At 49.3% G+C, this 18,225-nt stretch overlaps 1 protein-coding gene across 5 annotated transcripts in view; it reads left to right on the top strand.

The window, feature by feature from the left end:
• Positions 1-17,970, top strand: part of PRDM16 (PR/SET domain 16) — a 321,687-nt gene extending 303,717 nt beyond the window's left edge. For 2 of the 5 annotated variants that reach the window (XM_087879280.1, XM_087879281.1), the window contains exons 8-17: positions 190-343; positions 1,536-2,928; positions 4,033-4,120; positions 7,885-8,057; positions 8,551-8,628; positions 10,524-10,693; positions 12,048-12,222; positions 12,885-13,109; positions 13,699-13,873; positions 15,969-17,970. In XM_087879280.1, the coding sequence (XP_087735406.1) occupies positions 190-343; positions 1,536-2,928; positions 4,033-4,120; positions 7,885-8,057; positions 8,551-8,628; positions 10,524-10,693; positions 12,048-12,222; positions 12,885-13,109; positions 13,699-13,873; positions 15,969-16,103 (2,766 nt within the window). In that variant the 3' untranslated portion in view covers positions 16,104-17,970. The remainder of the gene's footprint in view (positions 1-189; positions 344-1,535; positions 2,929-4,032; positions 4,121-7,884; positions 8,058-8,550; positions 8,629-10,523; positions 10,694-12,047; positions 12,223-12,884; positions 13,110-13,698; positions 13,874-15,968) is intronic. The other 3 variants (XM_087879283.1, XM_087879284.1, XM_087879282.1) reach the window with 2 other exon arrangements.
• Positions 17,971-18,225: the final 255 nt, after the last annotated feature.

Below are 18,225 nucleotides of genomic sequence, written 5' to 3'. Positions count from 1 at the left end.
TCAAAAAAAACAACCGAACTACGGGTGCAGCTCTCCCTCCTGTCTCCCAAGGTTATGCTGTCAGATCGAATCAACACAAAACGCACACAAAACACACACCAAATTCCCTACGAGAAAAACGGCGTTTTTGTCTTTACTTTGGAAGCTCAGGAAGCGTTTTTGTTTGGTGTTTGTTTGCCGCCCCCTCAGGTTTTCACCGACCCCAGCAACCTCCAAAGGCACATCCGCTCCCAGCACGTCGGCGCGCGGGCGCACGCTTGTCCGGACTGCGGGAAGACTTTCGCCACTTCTTCCGGCCTCAAACAGCACAAACACATCCACAGCACTGTGAAGCCTTTCATATGTAAGTTGCCTCAGCCACTGCCTTGCGCCCCCAAAATCCCCTCGATGTTGGTTGGTTGGTTGGTTCATCAATCCGATTGATTGGCTGCCCCCCTTTACGACGGGGTAACGGTTGAATGGAAGGGAGTGAATCCAGAGAGGCCGCAGATCTGCATACAGGTAGTCCTCGACTTACAACAGTTCATTCAGGGACCTGTTCAAACTTACAACAGCATTGGAAAAAATGTGACGTATAACCGTTTTTGCCGCATCCCCACGAACACACGATCAAAATTCAAATGCTTGGCAACTGGCGGGTACTTAGGACGGTTGCAGTGTCCCGGGGCCACATGATCCCCTTGCCAGGGTTCTCGTAGCAAACAAAATTCTGAGGCAGGTAAATTCCTCATAATAATAAATTTATTGGATATGTCATATTGGCACAGGCTGGTGAAAGCTGACTCTGATTATTCCCGCGGTTTTCACCTAAATTAAAAGTAAAAGTTTTTTTACTACTTTCTCAAAACAAACAGTCACGTGGTCCAATCAGGATACTGTCCAGTTGCCAGGTGACTCCAGTCCCCTCCTTCCGAGCACCTGCAGGAATGTCCTTGGTTCCCAAGAGAAAGTATTTTGTTCTCTTTGGTTCCCAAGAGAAAGTATCTCTATTTCCCCCCCTCCTTATCCCTCAGCTCCAGTGTGGCAACACTGAAGCTCCAAAATAGCCTCAATCAGGCCAGCTTCAAGGCTGACACCCCTTTTGCAATCTTCCAACAAGCCAAGTCGATGGGAAGGCTGCTTAATGACCATATTACTCAATAACTGCAGTGTTTCGCTTAACAACCGTGGCAGGAAAGGTCGTAATATGTGGCCAAACTCACCGAATGAACTTCTCACTTAGCAATACAAAATTTTGGAGCTCAGTTGTGGTCGTAAGTCGAGGATTACCTGCACACCTTTCAAATAAATCCCACGTCCTTTGGTTTTGCGGTGTCCCGTCGTCCACGTCTCCGGCTCGGCTTCATCCCAGGGCAACCATTTGGTCCGCGTCGGTTTAAAAACGGTTCCCCACTTCCTCTCTTCTTCTTTTTTTCCCACCCACCCCCTCCTCCCGTTAAAATACCAAGAACGCCCGCTTTCTCTCGCACCCGACCCGTTCTTTCATATTAATTTCATACTGGGTTTTGGTCTTTTGGTTTCTGTTGATGCTTTAGGCGAGGTCTGCCACAAATCCTACACGCAGTTCTCCAACCTCTGCAGACACAAGCGCATGCACGCCGACTGCCGGACTCAGATCAAGTGCAAGGACTGCGGCCAGATGTTCAGCACCACCTCCTCGCTCAACAAACACCGGCGGTTCTGCGAAGGCAAGAACCACTATAACCCCGGAGGCCTTTTCGCACCAGGTTTGCCTCTGACGCCCAGTTCCTTGATGGACAAGTCTAAGACATCGCCCAACCTCAATCATACCGGACTCGGCTTCGGCGACTACTTCCCCTCCCGGCCGCACCCGGGAGCAATTCCGTTCTCGCCTGCTCCCCCTGCGTTCCCAGCTCTCGCCCCCGGGTTCCCAGGAATCTTCCCTCCCTCGCTGTACCCCAGGCCTCCTCTCTTGCCCCCCACGCCCCTGCTCAAGAGCCCCATCAACCACACCCAAGAGGCCAAGCTCCCCAGCCCTCTGGGCCACTCCCCGCTCCCGCTGATGTCCGCCGTCGGCAACAGCAGCCACCCGCTACATGTGGAGGAGAGGTTCAACAGCACCCCTTTGGGGAACTCCTACTTGGAGAAGCTCAAAGCCAGGACTAGCGACCTGTCGGATGCCAGCGACTTCGAGGACATCAACACCACGACGGGCACCGACCTGGAGACCACCACCGGCACCGGGTCGGACTTAGAGAGCGATGCGGAGAGCGAGAGAGAGAAAACGAAGGAGAAAAGTAAACCCGGGGAGACCAAGCCGGATTTTGGCAGCGGTTCGGTCCCCACCAGTTCCGCCAACAGCACAAGCGACCTCCCCATCTTCTACTCCCAGCACACGTTCTTCCCTCCCCCCGAGGATCAGCTGCTGCCGATGATGGGGGCCACGAATGATTCCATCAAGGCCATCGCTTCCATTGCCGAAAAGTACTTTGGGCCCGGGTTTATGGGTATGCAGGAGAAAAAAATGGGGACCCTTCCCTATCATTCCATGTTCCCATTCCAGTTCCTTCCCAACTTCTCCCACTCGGTTTACCCATTCACGGAGCGGACTCTCAATCACAGTTTGCTGGTCAAAGCCGAACCAAAGTCGCCCCGGGACCTGCACAAAATCGGTGGGCCCTGCTCAGAGTCGCCCTTCGACCTCACCACCAAGCCGAAAGAAAGCAAAGCGGCCCAAGTCCTCCCCACCCGTCACACCGGCGAGGAACAGCCTCTGGATCTCACCATCAGCAGCCGCATCCGGGCCAGTCATCACGGGAGTCGGGATCCCCGGAAGAACCACGTCTACGGTGAGAGGAAGATGGTGGCCGGCGACGGAGTCCCCAAGATGAATCAAGCTCAGATGCTCCCTCAACCTTCCCTGCATTACGCTAAGCCCTCTCCTTTCTTCATGGACCCCATCTACAGGTATTAACATTCTCAGCCTTGATGGTGTTATTGTTGTTGTTGTGAGGGCGTGTGGGAAAGACCTTGAGGGACGGAGGAAAGAGATGCTGGCTAGGAATGGTCAGATAAGAGAGGCCCTAGCCCAAGGGTCGGCAACCTTAAACACTCAAAGAACCACAAAGGTCCTAAACAGAAGTCCCCATTCAATTCTGGAGCTGACCGGAAGTCTGGTTCCCCCACCATAGAGTCTCCTCCTAGCACGGCATCCTTTTTCCTCTGCCAACTGCAAGTTGGTTCCCCCACCATAGAGTCTCTTCCTAGTGCGGCATCCTTTTTCCTCTACCTGTCCTAACCAAAAGCCCTATCAATTGTGGAGCCAACCAGCCACAGAGAGCCGCAGCAGAAGAATGAAAGAGCCACATGCGGCTCCAGAGCCCCGGGTTGCTGACCCCGGGCCCAGCCCACAGATGCATAACAGGTAGGGAAAGAAAATTAGGGAAGAACCTTTGTAATTTATCAGGCAGCAAAAGGGGTGATGGCCGCATTGCGAAGTGTGTAATTCAGAGGTGGTATTCAGCCAGTTCTGACCGGTTCTGGCAAACCGGTAGCGGAAATTTTGAGTAGTTCAGAGAACCTGCAAATACCGCCTCTGGCTGGCCCCGCGCCCGATCTATTCGCTGCCTCCCGAGTCTCAGCTGATCAGCTGGGACTTCTTTTGTTGCCCTGCACAGGAGAATGGAGCCGGAAAGCAGGTTAGTGGGGTGGGGAGGGAATGGGGATTTTGCAGTATCCTTCCCCTGCCACGCCTGCCACGCCACACCCACAGAACTATTAGTAAAAAAAATTGAATCCCACTACTGGTGCAATTGTATGTGTGAATGCCCTCGAGAGGTGGAGAGAAGAGATGCTACCTAGAGACATGGTCAGATAAGGGACTGCTTAGCCTTCAGCTGTATGATGGATGGAGCATTTGATTGTATCCCTCTGTTAATGCAATTGATAGCCCGTGTTTCCTCAAAGGAAATACAATAATTAGACTACATTCTCCTCCTTTTTCAACAAGTATACAAAGGAGATTCTGAATTTTCTTCTGTGAGGTATGTAACCCTCTGTCTTGTTGTCCAGCAGGGTGGAGAAGCGGAAGGTGGCTGACTCAGTTGGAGCACTAAAGGAGAAATACCTGCGGCCTTCCCCATTGCTTTTCCATCCTCAGGTAAGACCAAGAAACATTGGATGGCCAGTGTCCTCTAACAGCCTTCGTAATGCCCAAACGGGTTCTGAACTAGGCAGCGTTTTGAACCACAAAACTGATAAAATGCCCTTAGAAATCCACCCGAGACTTTAAGCTTCTTCCTCAAAAGTTAATCAAACTAAACCAGCTGCACGAAGCGTGATCAGTTGTGTGTGTGAGCAGAAGCTCAGTCTTCTGATTTAATGGCCCTTGGGAGAAGGGGAGGAAGAGATGCCGCCTAGGGAACAATCAGATAAGGGCACGGGGAGCCCACCACTGCATAACGGGCCGAGAAAGAAACTCAGAAAGGATCCTGCCTAACGCATCACGCTGTAAAAAGAGACACACGTTCTTGCAAGATTTTACCCTGTTTCCCCCAAAATAAAACCCAACCGGAAAATAAGGCCTAGCATGATTTTTCAGGATGCTCGTAATATAAGCCCTACCCCAAAAATAATCCCCAGTTAAGCTTATCAGCAAATGGAGGCATTTAGTACTGTATTTCCCCCAAAGTAACATCTAACCAGAAAATAGTGTGTAGAGCATAATGCGTCTTTTGGAGCAAAAATTAATATAAGACCCAGTCATATTTGGGGGGAAACACAGTATTAACTTGGCCTCACAATAAAGTAGAATCTGTCTTGCTTCTTGTCTGGTCTACCTGAGAAGGTTGGCATCTGCTCAGAGTTGAGTAGAGTCATCATCCTGGCAACCAGGTTGTCTTATCAAAAGAAACCGGTTTTCAGCACCTCGGAGAGCTCCGCGTGCAAACACGTTGCTCCCCAAAGTTCCAGAGACTTTGATCTACCATGAAAGGCTCCACCACCGAGGAAGCACACATTTTAGCCTTCAAACATCTCAGTCTGGGGTGAAATGCTCTGAAGTCTCCCACCACCAGTTCGCTTTGCGTGCGCTTTGCACACAGGCGCATCGCAGGCGCTACCGTGCAGTGCTGAAAAAGGAGGATTAAGACGCCGTTTCTGAGTCTGCAAAGGGTAAGTAGAATAGCGAGGGGGGAAGCAGGATATCCTGCTTTCTAGCAAATATAAATCACGAGGCTCAGCTGATCATCAGAAATACCGGTTCGCTCAAACCAGTAGCATTTTTTTACTACCGGTTCGGGTGAACCAGTCCGAACCAGTAGCATTTCACCCCTGATCTCAGTCTTCGGCCAACCAGCTCAGACACAAGCCGAGAACGAGTTGGCTCGCTGGGCCGAGCCGTGGCTTTGTTAACCACGTCACAGCTCCCCCGCCGTTGAGTTCACCCAAGGCTCAAAGAAGACCCTTCCTCCATCCGGCTTCTCCTGCCTCGCTCCGATCAGGAAATTGAGAGGCGATGACTTTGGGGATTGGAGCGGATTGGAGTGAACTTCACGGTGAAGAAAGAGGAATCACCAGATTCAGATGACTAAGGAGAAGCGTTTGACTCCGGCTGGCTGGCGTTTTTAGGAATTATGACCGGACGGACCCCATAAGTGCAGACAACAATTCCAGAATCTCCCAAGATCTCTTGCCCTGGCGGGAGAACGTCATGCGAGAAGCTCAAAAGCCTTGCAGCCGTGCTTCCAACGGCCACCCTCGTTTTTCAAAAGAAAGCCAGGAAGAGGGGAAATGATATCAGGCTTGAAGGAAACCTGTCCCTTTCCAGAGAATGGGACAAGGGGTAGACACTTCCTTCGTCCGGGGGAGGGGGGAGCGGGGGCGGGGAAACAAACAAACCTGGATGTCCTGCCAGGGTAACTTTCACTGGTGACACCACCTCCAGGGTGTCCGTTTTAAAGCCCGAAAACCCAGTCCAAATCTTTTGTGTCCATCTCGGCCAATTTTGGAGGGTTTTTGTTTCCAGAGTGGCTCTCATTGTTTCCGCGCTGGCCAGGCTCCCCGTTTTTTTTAAATTTTATTATTTTATTTTATTTTTTTTTAAGAGTAGCGGTTCTGAATCTTTTGGGAACGGCTGTTTTCCAGGCTAAACTTAGGGGCTTCATTGTTTTCTTCGGGCTGGAAAGTTTGCTTAATAACTTCCCTCCATTTTTCCTTTTTCAATGGGCCCGGCCATGAGATCAGGCCGGCCAGGAAGATCCTGTGTTTGTGTGGGTCAGAATAGGGGAGAATCATGGCTCCGACGGCACAGCTGATAATTCTTCACGGCTGCGGAGAAAGAGAGCCACCCATGCCGAGCTCAGGCTGGGGCGACGGGGGGGGGGAGAAGGGAGATAAAAATGATCCCCCACCTCCACCCCATGTTGACAGAGAGAACTGACAGGGAGAAGTGAGAGCCTAGAATAGCATCCTCATTGCGTGGCAGTCTTCCTCCTCCTCCTCCTCCCTACTCTTCCTCCTCCATCATCTTTCTTCTCTCCTCCTCCTCTCCCTCCTTCTTCTTCTCTTCCTCCTCCTTTCTTCTTCTTTTTCTCCTTCTCCTTTTCTTCTTCTTCTTCTCCTCCTCCTTCTTCCCCTTCTCCTTCTCCTGCTCCTTCTCCATCTTCCTTCTCTCCTCCTCCTCTCCCTTCTTCTTCTTCTCTTTCTCCTCCTTTCTTCTTTTTCTCCTTCTCCTTCTTTTCTTCTTCTTCTCTTCCTCCTCCTTCTTCCCCTTCCCCTTCTCCTTCTCCTGCTCCTTCTCCATCTTCCTTCTCTCCTCCTCCTCCTCTCCCTTCTTCTTCTCTTCCTCCTCCTTTCTTCTTTTTCTCCTTCTCCTTCTTTTCTTCTTCTTCTTCTTCATCTCCTCCTCCTTCTTCCCCTTCTCCTTCTCCTGCTCCTTCTCCATCTTCCTTCTCTCCTCCTCCTCCTCTCCCTTCTTCTTCTTCTGCTGCTTTTCCTTCTCCTCCTCCTCCTCCTCTTCCTCCTTTCTTCTTTCTAAGGCCACGCTTGGAATCCTGCATCCAATTTTGGTCCCCATGAAATAAAAATGATGTTGAGACTCTGGAAAGAGTGCAGAGAAGAGCCACAAAGAGGATTAGGCTAAAACATACGAAGAACAGGTTGCAGGAACTGGGTGTGTTCAGTTTAGTGAAGAGAAGGACCCAGGCGCGACATGATAGCAGTCTTCCAATATACAACATCTGGTTGACCGTGTGATGAACCATGCCAATGAGGAGGATGAGGATGTGATGAAGAAGACAAGGATGTGATGAGGATGATAAGGAGGAAGATGGGGGAGGAGGAGGAGAAGGAGGAGGTGGGAGAGGGAGAGGAGGAGGAGGAGAGGAGGAGGAAAAGAAAGGAGGAGGAGGAGGAGGACAGAAGGAAGATGGAGAAGGAGCAGGAGAAGGAGAAGAGGAAGGAGGAGAAGGAGGAGGAGCAGGAGAATAATAATAATAAAAGGAGGAGGAGGAGAAGGAGAAGAAGAAGAAGAAAGAAGAAGAAAGGAGGAGGAAGAGGAGGAGGAAGAGGAGAAAGAGAGAAGGAGAAGAGGGAGGAGGAGGAGGAAGAGAAGAAGAAGGGAGAGGAGAGAAGAAAGATGATGGAGGAGGAGAAGAAGAAAAGGAGGAGGAAGAGGAGGAGAAGGAGAAGAAGAATAAAGCGGTATTAACACTTCCCGTGATCTTGATTTTGTCCCTCTGTTAATGCAGTCTACGGATTAAGGGTTAATGAACAGTCAGGCTAGATGATCTCTAAAACCCCTTCTATGACACCCTCAATTTCTTACCCCCAAATTTCCAAACATTAGCCCCAAAGTGTAGCCTTGTGAAACTTGGCCAAACGATGGTTTTATTCCTTTTTCTTTTTTCTTTTTCCTCCTTTTAGATGTCCGCCATAGAAACCATGACGGAGAAACTGGAAAGTTTTGCTGCCATGAAGACAGATGCCGGGGGGGCTTCCTTGCCTCCCCTCCCTCACCACCCGTTCAACTTCCGGTCGCCCCCTCCCACCTTATCGGATCCCATTTTGCGCAAGGGCAAAGAACGTTACACTTGCAGGTACCAAAAAAGGGAAGTGTGTGTATGTGTATATGTGTGTGTGTGTGTGTAGATACCAGACCATAAATGGGACACACTCAGAGACACAAAGCTGTAAGGAGAAGACAACCCTAGATCATTCAGTGTCTTCTCATTCTCCTTGCAACCTAGAACAGGAGAAATTTCCTGACAGTGAGAACAATTTATCAGTGGAACGACTTGCCACTAGAAGTTACGAATGCTCCAACGCTGGAAGCTTTTAAGAAGAGTCTGGATAACCCTTTGTCTGAAGTGGTGTAGGATTTTCTGCCTAAGCAGGGGGTTGGACTAGAAGACCTCCAAGGTCCCTTCCAACTCTGTTTATTCTATTTCTGTTTTTTTTTTCCCCGATGGGCAACCCTCAATCAGACTCGATGACCTCAAGGGACTTTTCCAATCGACAATGGGGGGAAAAAAGGTTGATTTCTTTTTTCTTTCTTTCTTTCTTTCTTTTTTTTTTTTTTTGGCTTTCTAGATACTGTGGTAAAATCTTTCCGCGTTCAGCCAATCTAACCAGACATCTCCGAACACACACAGGGGAGCAGCCTTACCGGTGAGTTTTAAAAAAAAAAAAATACACATTTTGTGGAGTGGATCACCAGAAGGATTATATTTTTGTCTCCGGTTCGAAACTGCTTCCGGATTTTTTGCGTTTGCAACGAGGGAAAAAAAAAAAAAAGAATAATGAAACTTCAATTCTGTTTTTTTGTAAATTAGGCAGGCTTATTGTTATAGAAATGGCTTATACGTAATTGCTGGGTAAAATTAAAATCTAATTCTGGATTTGCACCACCCGAACCAAGGCGGATGCCACCGTTCCACACAGGAGGCCCGTATTTACAAAAAAAAAAAAATAAGAATAACTGAAAAACTCGGTTTTTGAATTTGATTGTCTGTTTGCCTTGGCCACCGATTAAAACCGAGATAGGATTTCTGAAGCTAACTCTAACCCAATTCCCTTGAGCCGTTTTTGTATGCAAAAAAACAGGAAAAAAAGTATTGTCAGAGAACAAAAGAGATGCAGGAGAAGATGGGGGGGGAGAAAATATGGGGGATTTATGGGACCATCTTAAGCCATGGGCAATATTCTTTTTAAGGAGGAGGTAATATTTGGCACAGTAAACCTTTCTCATTTCTCAGATTATGAGCTCATTCCACTCACATACCCCCAAAAAACCCCTTTGGGACAGGAGTTTCGGAAAGGTATCTCTGCCGATTCCAAAAATAATAAAGATATTTTTTGGAGAGCTGCTTGCGTTTCTAACTTTGGCACAGTTGGAAAGTATGCGCCGTCTGCATAATGTAGCACCCTGACAGAGAGACAGAGAGAGAGAGAGAAAAAAAGAATGAATGAATGAATGCCAGAGAGAGAGACAGACAGACAGACAGACAGACAGACAGACAGACGGAGACAGACATGGAGAGAGAGAGAGAGAAAGTCAGAGAGAGAGAGACAGAGAACAGAGAGAGAGAGAAAGAAAGACAGAGAGAGAGAGAGAGAAAGTCAGAGAGACAGAGAAAGACAGAAAGTCAGAGAGAAAGACAAAGACAGACAGACAGACAGACAGAGACAGACAGAACGGAGGGAGGGAGGTTAAAGAAAGGGATATAAGGAAAGACAGGGAAAGTGAAGGAAAAAGGAAGAAGGGAAAGGGCATGCAGAAGAAAAAAGGAAAGAGGAAAAAAGGGAAAGTGAAAGAAGGGTATTGGACAGAGAGAGGGATGAAAGAGAGGGAAGGAAGAATAAAAAGGAGAAAAAGGGAAGGAAGGGGAAAGAAAAGGAGGAGAAAAGGAGAAAAGGAGGAGAAAAAAGAAAGGAGGGGGAAGAAAGAATAGAGAAGAAAAAGAAAAAAGAATAGAGAAAAGGGGAAAACTGAAAGAAGGGAAAGAAGGAGGGAAGAGAGGGAAGAATCAAATAAAGAAGAGAAGGAAGGGGAAAGAAAAGGAGGAGGAAAAAGGAAGAAGGAGGAAAGGAATGCAGGAGAAAAAAGGAAAAAAGGAAAACTGAAAGAAGGGAGAGGGGGAGAGGGAGGAAAGAGGGAAGAGAGGGAAGGAAGGAAGAATAAGAAAAAAGAAAAAGGGAAGGAAGGAAAAAGAAAAGAAAGGGGAAAAAACACAAAGGAAGAAAAAAGAGAGAGAGAGAAAAGTGTAAAATTTAATAGGATTGGTCTGCGTTTCAAAGCCCCCTGGCTTCTGCCTGCAATTTTTAATCCCCTCTTTACGCATCTCAATGCCGCCCTCTTGAGCAAACTCAGAGGAACTGCAGCCCTTCCTTAAGTTTTCCTTTAAATCCTCCTTTTCCCACACCCCTGGGGAGGGGGGGGTGTCTTTTAAACAAGACGACATTTAATAGGGTGGCAGGAAAGGAGATTTGACCACAACACGTATTCCCCCCCCCATCCTTTTTCTCTCTCTTCCTTCCCCCCCACCTTTCTCCCCCGCTTCCAGGTGTAAATATTGCGACCGCTCGTTCAGCATCTCGTCCAACCTCCAGCGTCACGTCCGGAATATCCACAACAAAGAGAAACCCTTCAAATGTCACCTCTGCAATCGATGCTTCGGCCAGCAGACCAACCTGGACCGACACTTGAAAAAACACGAGCACGAAAACGTTCCAGGTAAACGAAGTTTTCGGCTCGGCGCCCGCACAGGGACCATCGCTTTCCTTTCTCCGATAGGGTTGCGGTTGAGCGCTCTAGCTTTTTCTTTTCTTTTCTTTTCTTTTTTAAACAACCCTAAATTTTAACAATGCACAACTTCACACAGGTGGAACGGGTCTCCAAGATTTTTTTTAAAAAAAATGGTGACCACCTTAGAAAAAGATTTACACCTGTCCGATCTCCTCCCTCCTTTTTTTTTTCCTACCCCAAAGTATCTTCCTGCATCCCCACGAGTCTTCTTTAACGAGATTGTCGAAATGTTAAAGGAGACGTTGCCAAAATTTCAGCCACCGAACCATTGCCTGGCTGGAGTTAATATCTCCCGTAAATCGATAGGAATATATCCACCCCCCCCCCCCGTCATCAACATTCCTCATAAGTTACCAAGGGAATCATAAGATTGGAAGTTTCCTTCAAGGTCATCTAGTCCAGCTCCCCCACCCACCCACCCCCACTTTTCCTATCATCCTAGACTAGTCAAGAAGATTCTTGACGTCTCCGGTCCTTTGTGGTTCTGCTGAGATTCTAGTCTAATCAACCAACACCAAGGAGGATGGAAGCTCATCACCTCCCCTGGTGCCATCATGCATTAAAATGTCCATGTCTATCTTCAGTATTTAACTTCCTCCTTCTCTTCTTCCTCCTGCTCCTCCTCCTCCTCCTTCCCGTTCTCCTTCTTTTCCTCCTCTTCCTTCTCTTTTTCTTCTCCTCCCCATTCTTCTCCTCCTCCTTCCTCCTCCTTCCTCCTCCTCCCTTCTCCTCCTCTTCTTCTCCTTCCTCCTCCTTTTTTTCTTTTTCTTCTTCTTCTTCTTCTTTTTCTTCTTCTTCCTCCTCCTCCTCCTTTTCTGCCTTTTCCTCGTCCCTCTACCACCTCCTCCTCCATCTCCTTTTTCTTTCTTTCTTCTTCCTCTTCCTCCTCTTCTTCTTCTTCTCCTTCTCCTCCTCCTCTCCGTCCTCCTCCTCCCTCCTCCTCCTCCTCCTCCTCCTCCTCCTCCTCCTCCTCCTCCTCTTCTTCTTCTTCTTCTTCTTCTTCTTCTTCTTCTTCTTCTTCTTCTTCTTCTTCTTTCTTCTCCTCCCCGCTTCTCCTCCTCTTCTTCTCCTTCCTCCTCTTTTTTCTTTTTTTTTCTTCTTCTTCTCCTTCTTCTCCTTCTTCTTCTTCTTCCTCCCTCCTCCTCCTCCTCCTTCTTCTCCTTTCCCCCTCTCCTCCTCCCCGCTTCTCCTCCTCCTCCTTCTTCCTCCTCCTGCTTCTCCTCCTCCTTTTCTTCTCCTCCTCCTCCTGCTTCTCCTTCTCTTCCTCCCCCTCCTCTTCCAGTAAGCCAGCATGCCGGAGTCATTACAAACCACTTGGGGAACAATGCATCTTCGCCCGCCTCCGAATCGGAACACCAAGCACTTTTAGACGAGAAAGAAGATGCCTATTTCTCTGAAATCAGAAACTTTATTGCCAATAGCGAGATGAACCAATCGACGGCTTTAGCAGAGAAAAGGTAGGCGGGGGATCAACCAAGAAAGCTGTCGCTCCTCTCATTAACCTCAGCGGACAATCGGGTTCCTCACCAAGTTTTCACCAAATTCCGTGCGGATTTGACTCTTTCAACAAACGCCGTAAAACGGGGCAAAACCCACTTAACAAATTTCTCACTTAGCAACAGTTGTGGTCGTAAGTCGAAGACTCCCTGTACAATTCTCTCCGCCTCTGACCTTTCTAATTCTCTCCCAAGAGAAAGTCTAAGGAAAGGTCCACTTTCAAACTTTCCTTCCAAACGGGAAGATTTCTCTTCAATCCCCAAGGAACGTTTCCATTGGATCTTGTCCAGATCCAATTGCCTTCAAGGCAACAACAGGTGGCCTATCAAACTGCAGACATCAGGAGATTCAGGCGGTTCAAAGGAGCATAAAGATTTATTGCAAGTTTAAGCTCTCTACAAGAATCCGGCCAACTAACAATCAAGGAAAATGAGCGGGAGATAAGAAAGTCATTTGAAATTGGCTGGACTTAGACTTCTTGCGGGCGCGAAGGGACGCGTGACTTATGATGCGTTTGACCCCTCCTTCCCTCGGGCTCAGCCTGGTCATCTCCTACATGGCCTTCAAAAGGCTTTGTCGACCCTCGTCCTGCGTTCTAACCTTTGCGCTCTCCCTCCACCAGGCCCGAAATCCAGAACGCCGACGGCGCCACCCACGGTCTTCCAAACGACAAAGTAGAAGACGTCGATGAGGAAGAGGATGAACTGGAAGAGGAGGACGACGACAGCCTGACGGGGAAGTCTCAAGACGAGACGGTGTCGCCCACCGCCGAGCCACAAGGAGGGTATGAGGATGAGGAAGAAGAGGAGGCCGCGTCCCTCACCATGAGCTTTAACCGTGCCCAGAGGTGGGTTTCCACTCTCTTGGTGGAAGGGAGGGGACCCTCGCTTTTCTCTTCTCATTCCACGCCCCATGAATGAGTGATTTGGGACTGGCTAGAACGTCAAACTCCAGAAATTCACGGGAAAAAGGCTGGCCAAATTGTTTTGGCTGCCGGTCAACTCCCAAGATGTTCCCATGGTCCTCAGAAATGCATGACCCATGGTCCTCAGATCTCTAGGACCATGGCGGTTTGAGCAAGTGATAATGCCTGATCGGGAGGAATTTCCGTGACACGGAGAATCACTCGAAGTCTCCCCCCCCCCGCCCCCATGTACAATCCAGGCTCACACCGCTACGCCCAACATCCACTCCGTGCTCAACGATCTTGTACTACTATAGTTGTGTCTGTCTACCTGTCATCCATCCATCTGCCTGCCTGTCTATCTGTCTGTCTGTGTCGCTCGCCCTCCCTCGTCTCGCATGTGGCTCTACGGAGCCCCCCCCCCCTTCCTGGCATCTGCACACACCCCTCCCCGAGTGTGTTTGCAGCCGGATGGAACTAACAGGTCGCCCTGCTTTCCCTCCCCTCCCTCCCTTCCTGGTGCTTGGTACAGGTGTACTGAGGAGGACGAAGCCGGCTTGTTAGATTTGGAACAGATGTCGGAATTTGGGAAGGGGCTGGACTTCCGCCAGGCCTCCGAGGAAGCTTTTGACGTTAAAGCTGTCTATAATTCCACCTTAGATTCGGAGGCACTAAAACAAACTCTGTTCAGGCAGGCCAAAAACCAGGTAGGTTCGATCCTGAGTTTCGCAGCGAGGCTCGACAAATTTCCCTGCGAACCCCAAAGCGTTGAGATCCCCGAGACCCCATTCTGTCCCCCCCCCGTCCCTGCCAGCAATTCCAATTTCCATCCAGGTTAAGGAGGTGTAATTTCCCACCCACCCCTTCCATCCCCCTGTCAGTGTTCCATCTCCAGACCGAAAGCACACGTCCTCTTCCAACTTTCCTGCGGCTCGAATCCGGCTGACAGTTTCACAGAGGCGTCCCTTTTCCCGCTTTAAACTTGGCTCGACATTTTCTTTCTAATTTCTCTCGAGGGTCTTTTTCGAGGAGACTCGACTGGTACGGAGCGCCCTTGCATCCCTCCAAAATCTCCTCATCGGGTGTCCCCACCCCTCACCCAGTGGAAGAGTTGAGACGTCCTCCCCTCACTGGCATCCCTGTGAAGCCACTTCCAAGCCAATAGAACCGTGATGGCAAACCTAAGGCACGCGTGCCAAAGGTGGCACACGTAGCCATATCAGTGGGCACGCGAGCTCAGCTCCAGCGCACATGCACGTGCCGGCCAGCTGATTATGGGGCTTTCTGGGCCAGAAGTAGGGAAACAGGTTGTTTCCTGCCTCTGGAGGGTAGTGGGAAAGGCCCATTTTTCTCTCTCACCTGGCGAGTCTGGGGAGGGCGAAAACGGCCTTCGCCACGCCCCTGGAGGCCCTCCAGAGGCCAGAAACGGCCCATTTGCCAATTTCCAGTGGGACCGGAAGGCCCGTTTTTTGCTGTCCCCAGCCTCCAGAGCCTCTCTAGGAGTCTGCGGAGGGCAAAAACAGCCTCTCCCCTCCCCCGGGAGGTCCTCTGGAGGCCGAAAGCGTCCCATTTGCCAACTTCCGGTCCCACTGGAAGAGAGGCTCTGGAGCCAGGTGAGAGAGAAAAACGGGCCTACCAGGCCATCACGTGCCAGGAGCGGGGAGAGCAGGGCGGGGTCACACGTGCATGCGTGGGGGCGGGGCACATGGAATTATGGGTGTGGGCACATGTGTGCGCAACTCCGCCCTGCCCCTCCCTCCTGGCACGCGATGGCAAAAAGGTTAGCCATCCCTGCAATAGAAATAGCCTTTGTCTTCGCAGAACAGAAGTCTCCTGTCGGGGTGGGGCGACTGGGGGAGACACCACCACCACCACCCCGTTTCTATCTCTTTTTCTGTTTAGAAAACCGGCTCGTTTTTTTTTTTTTTTGTTCCCATGCATGTCTCTTTGTCTTTCTCGTGACTTAAAACTAATTTGCCAAAGGTTTACTAACGATTCGGTGTCCTGCTTATTTGTACCTCGTTTTGTCGTCTCCGGCTGGCCTTTGAGAAGAAAATGGGGGATTCCACTCCGATAATTTATTTTCTTTAAAGGACATAAATCTGCAAAGGGAGACCCCCCCGTGGCCTTCGTTCTAAATGTTGTCTCGTACGTCTCAGGATTTTCGCGGGGCGGGGGAGGGGCGGGTTGTTGTTGTTGTTTGGGAAAATGGAATCTTTCACTTCTCCTGTGAAGAAATCTCCCATCGGTTCTTCCCTACTGTAGAATTGATCATTTATTTTGGGAGTTTCTGGGTGCCGAAGGGGCCTTTATCTTTCCGTAGACAACCAAATTAAATTTAAATTAAATTAAAACACAACATCATCATGTACAGTAAAACAAAATAAACTAAAACCACCCGATCTGTTCCAGTTTCTGTAGCAAGCAGTTCCAAATCTTTGCAAACAGAGAGAAATTTGCATGCCGGATTCCTTAGTGGTCACCTTCTGTTTTAACTAGGGCAGGAAGGGGCCCCTAACCTGGAGTATCGGGGCCCCAAACATGGAAATGTGCAAATTTAAGCCAGGTTTCTCCAACTTCAACAAGCGTTCAAGCACGCTGGGCACCCTGCGGCGCCCACAGTTCCCTATCTTTGGGTGATGGGAACTGAACCCCTCCCTTTCCCCAACAGCTGGAAGCCCCTCCGCTCCCGTCCATCACCAAATCCTCCCAGATCTCGGAAATCCCGGCCGCGGATTCTGACGTCGGATTCTTTCCTGTTCACCGCCACTTTCATGTGCTGTTTTCTTCTGTGCTTCATAGGCTTACGCAATGATGTTGACTCTTACCAAGAACACCCCCTTCCATCCTTCCTCCCAGAACCCCCTGGACGCCTGGTTGAACATGGCTGGAGCCGCTTCCGAGCCAGGAACCTTCAATGCCATTGGCCACCTCTGAGACGCTCAGGGAGGCGGCCCCGCCAGGATCCCAGCGCGGGAGGCCGAGGTGCCCGCCCGTTGGCCTTCTCAGCTCTCCCAGCAAGCGGAAGATTGGCAGAAGGACCCCCTGGGGCAGGAGAAACCCACCACGGACAGCTCCCGTCCCCATCGGTCAAGCCCACCCACCAAACCTGACCTCACCATCGCGTAGCACCAGGCGGGAGAACGTTGGCTTCCAGTGAGGGACACGCCAAGTGGAGGACCCACCAAACCCTGTCCTGACCCCTCTCCATGTTATAAACCATGTTGCTGAGCCATCAAAGATGCACTTGTCCCCAGACCCCAATCCTTCTCCCCATGAAGCCCCCAAGCCCACCTGTCCAGGACTGCGACCAAGATGGTAACCTACTACCCAAGACGTTCTTGCGATAAGGACCATGTTGACTCTCTCTCTCTGTTGTTCTCCTCACCTGAGGTCCACGTGCATCCATCGTACCCCACTTTTTCTCCAGAGATTTCCCGTGAATTCCACATTTCCTGTGCCGGATGGACCACTGCCCAGTCTTCTAACAGACGTTCTTCTTTCACAGCCCATCAATTTTCTACCTGGGCTTCAAGAAGCAGACGCTTTCCACTGCTTCCTGTACCTGGTGTCTTCTGAATCGAGAGGCCCAGAACGATGGGGCTGGGTAGAAAGCTGATTTTTTTAGGGTGTTTTGATTGCCAAAATTAATCCCCTCCCATCGATCTCAAATCAAAGCGAAGGCAAGCTCGGCTCAGCCAGCGAGAGAATCATGAGTTTCGCTGTGCCAAACTTCGCCTTGGAAGTTTTCAAATTTCCAAACCCCCAACCCCTCCGCAAAAAAAGATTTATATTTTTCCCCACTTTGGAATTTCTTTAGAATTTCCTCTAGAGATGTTCTGGATCAGGTGGTGGTTATTCTAAAAATTTTGTTCCCCGCCTTCCCTGAAGGAGGATTAAAACCTTGAGCATTTCAGCCACGATAATCCGCAAGCATTCTGCAAAAATTCTTCTTCTTTAGGAAAAAAAAATAAAATAAGACAGACCAAACTGTCTTGCATCCCACAAAATAGAACCTCGTAGAGAAACATATTTTCTAGCGTTCATGTCTATAAACAGTGGTTCGTTAGAACTGTGTACATCCTATTTTTATTTTTAAATTTCCTTCCTAAACCGCCATTATGTTAGCTTCCATCCGATCTTCTCTCTCCGTCACAGCCAGGAAAGTTGCAAATAAATTTCAACAAATTTCGCTTGGGTCGATTCACGAGCATCACGTTGCCTTTGGAAATGTGGTTTCCGAGCTCCAAGAGCAGCTCACGACGAAAAGAGCGAGGAAAATTTTAATTTCATCCAACATCCACGTTGTTTCTTCTATTTAAAAGGCAGCGCTTCCTCTTAGACTCCAGATATCAAGGACAGACGTCTGCAAAGGATTGCAACAGCGGGAGCGTTTTCATTTCGTTGTACATTTTTGCCCGGGGTTTGGGGTTTGGGGGTTTTCTTTTTTTCTTTTCTTTTTTTCTTTTGGGCTTCCAGATTTGCAGATCTTCAAATCCGAATCTTTCCTCTCAACCTCGCCAATGTTTTCAAAAGCGGTTCTAGACCAAGATCGGTGAAACCGAATTCAGGACCGATGCAAATCCAGCCTCGGTTTAAACTGGGCCCACAATAATTGACCCGCAAACGGAAGCAATTTAAACGAGTGACTTTGAAACAGTTCTGCTGAGCCCCCACCCCACCCCCACCTCCCCCCAAAAAAATTATAAATAAATGTCTGTGACTTCCGATCCCCTGAATTCAACTAGTCGTTTCATTGGTTGTTAGCGTTGGCAAAGAAAAGAAAATAAACATGCCATTTTAATCGTTGTGTCGTCATCTATATCGGCAAGTCCTCACTTAAAAGGCGGTTCACTTAGTGACTCGTACAATCCCCTTAGATCCGAAAGCTACTTATGACCCAGTTCTGGGGTATCAACAGCTGGACACACACACACACAAAAACACCACTGCTGTTCTGACCCAGCTCCCCAAACACGACAAACCCTCTGCAGTTGAAGCAATGATTCCTTTATTAGGAGCGCCGGCAGCCCCGGCAAAAAGTTTCTCTCTCACCGCA

The sequence above is a fragment of the Pantherophis guttatus genome, chromosome 15, assembly GCF_059756535.1.
Source record: "Pantherophis guttatus breed Tessera chromosome 15, ASM5975653v1, whole genome shotgun sequence".
In the NCBI taxonomy this organism is placed as follows: Eukaryota; Metazoa; Chordata; class Lepidosauria; order Squamata; family Colubridae; genus Pantherophis; species Pantherophis guttatus.
The sequence above is the reverse complement of the archived record's forward strand: the minus strand, read 5'-3'. Positions and strand labels throughout refer to the sequence as shown.